At 44.4% G+C, this 2,199-nt stretch overlaps 1 protein-coding gene across 1 annotated transcript; it reads left to right on the forward strand.

Moving 5' to 3' along the window:
- Positions 1-6: 6 nt before the first annotated feature.
- Positions 7-1,757, forward strand: LOC121918479 (T-cell immunomodulatory protein-like; the record flags this gene model as incomplete). The annotated part of the gene is made up of 3 exons (XM_042444526.1): positions 7-272; positions 1,085-1,135; positions 1,685-1,757. Coding segments are annotated over exons 1-3 (314 nt in total), but the record flags the coding sequence as incomplete, so codon positions are not given.
- Positions 1,758-2,199: the final 442 nt, after the last annotated feature.

Below are 2,199 nucleotides of genomic sequence, written 5' to 3' on the forward strand. Positions count from 1 at the left end.
TGTGACTCGAGGACTCCGCGAAGGCTATGCTTTTGGCTGCGGAGGGACGGTCTTCTCGGGCTTCCGTCTCCTTCGCCTCAGGATGGGGCTGGTCTCCGGCGGAGGCTGGGCGGCGTTCTCCCTCCTCGCCCTCCTCCTTCCGCTGCTGAGGCCCAGCGGCGCCCTGCAGAACGTCACCCCGCAGCTCTTCGGGCCCCAGGCCTTCGGGAGGCTGGCCGCCTTCGGGGATTTCAACTCCGACAAGCAGACGGACCTCTTCGTCCTGAGGGGAGGTAAGGCCCCTGAAGGGACCAGGGCTGGGAGGGAGAGACGGAGGACAGATGGAGGACAGGGCCACCTAGAGCTAAGAAGACGCTCCTTTGAGTGAGAGTTCCTGCATGGCAGGATAAAGGGGCTGGGCTTTACCTTCTGGGGTCCCTTCCGACTCTGCGATTCTGTGGTTCCTGTCAGGCTTCAAAACGTGTGGGAACTCCTCCTGGGTTGAAATGTAGGGCGTGTCCTGGAAAAGGAGGACGCCCCTGGCCGACCTGGGCTGGGAAAGGCAGGCCCAGCGGGGCTCGTCCAGAAGAGCAGGGTCACGGCCAGGAGCAGCATCCTAAGACTGTTGCTTCAAAGAGGTTTGCGTCCGCACCACAGACATAACCCGCCTTGACACCGCTTTAACCCCCGTGGCAGCACCAGGCCTTGGAGTTGTGGGGACTGTAATGACAGAGAAGGCTTCGCCTCTCACAGAACTACAGTTCCCAGGATTCCCTGGCATTAAGCAGCCAAAAACTGCAGTGTCTTTTGGGCCATACTTGACACTTAAGTAAACAAAGCAAACAAACAGCTTCGTTTATGTGCCGCTTCGTGTTGGCAATAACACAGTTTGGACAAAAGAAATAAACATACTTTAGATAGAGTTGGTATATTAATTAATTCATTCATTATTCATTGACTGATTTAGCTGACTATATCAAGAATGAACAAGATCTGGCTTCAAAGTTAATGCTGAGTCAATAAGATTATGAGCTGAAATTAGTAGAGACCTTAATTACAAAGAGAATATGAGTCAAGAAATAATTTAATCTATTTTTTTATTAAGATGACTTTAATTTGATAAGGAAGGTACATGAAGAAGAGAAAACAATAAAGAGTAAGCTTTTTCTTTCTTTCAATGCTATGGCTACGTTATGAATTGTACATTTTGTATTTAGTATTGTAAGTTTTGTATTTAGTATTGTATGTTTTGTATGATTATGTTTATGTACACATATTGTCTTTTGTTATTATTTATACACACACACACATATATATAAACAAGTGTGCATCAAGCAAGAGTGTCCCTTGAACTAGTTGACAAACCTAATCCCAATTCAAGTAATTCAGCAACTGACATTACTTTCATCTCATCAGGATTTAGGTTTGCTCTCCTTTTGCCTCCTCCGTTCCCTCACAGCTTCCTAACTGGTTTATTAGTTCTGCTGCCTTTCTAGGGTCAGATGAAAATGAAAGATAGAGCTGTATATCAGCTACATACTGATGATTCAATCCTCAGATATTTTACCCTTTGGTTTCAAGGTAATGCTGAATAGCATAGGGACAAGATTGAATCCTCTGAGACTTAAAAGTATGAAACCACTGAGCTGGTAATGTCTTACGTTTTCTTGGTAAACTGAAACCTTCTGTTTTCATGCTTTTTCAGACAGTGAATTAAATATCTTCCTGGCAGACCAAAAAGAACCTTATTTTAAACCCAAAGTGAAGTTACTATTAACGTAAGTATGCTTTTGCAATGTGTTTGAATTCTGCTGCCTCCCCAGAGTAGGCTTCAGCTGTTCCAGTGGAGGTTTCGTGTTATTCCACCAAGTTGCCAAATTGATGTTACTATTTTATATTACTGTTTTGCCATTACTATTACTATTTTATTTCATTATTTTAGCATGGTATTAAAAAAGGAAATGCACAACTTGAAAAAAATAGTGTAGTGGGCTGACATTAGGACCTGGGAAGAACCCTAAGAGTTCACTTCACTTTTCTTATAATGTCCATTTGGGTGTCTAAGGCCTGTTACAGACTGCCAAAATAAAGCTGCTTTGGGTCTCTTTGGAAGTATGCTGTTTAAATGATGCATGCATCCTAAGAATCCGGAAGCTGCACCAAAACTGCACTCCAGTGCTTAGGAATGGAGTGTGGCTTTGGCGCGACCTCTGGACTCTT

The sequence above is a fragment of the Sceloporus undulatus genome, unplaced genomic scaffold (genome assembly GCF_019175285.1).
Source record: "Sceloporus undulatus isolate JIND9_A2432 ecotype Alabama unplaced genomic scaffold, SceUnd_v1.1 scaffold_13189, whole genome shotgun sequence".
NCBI lineage: Eukaryota > Metazoa > Chordata > Lepidosauria > Squamata > Phrynosomatidae > Sceloporus > Sceloporus undulatus.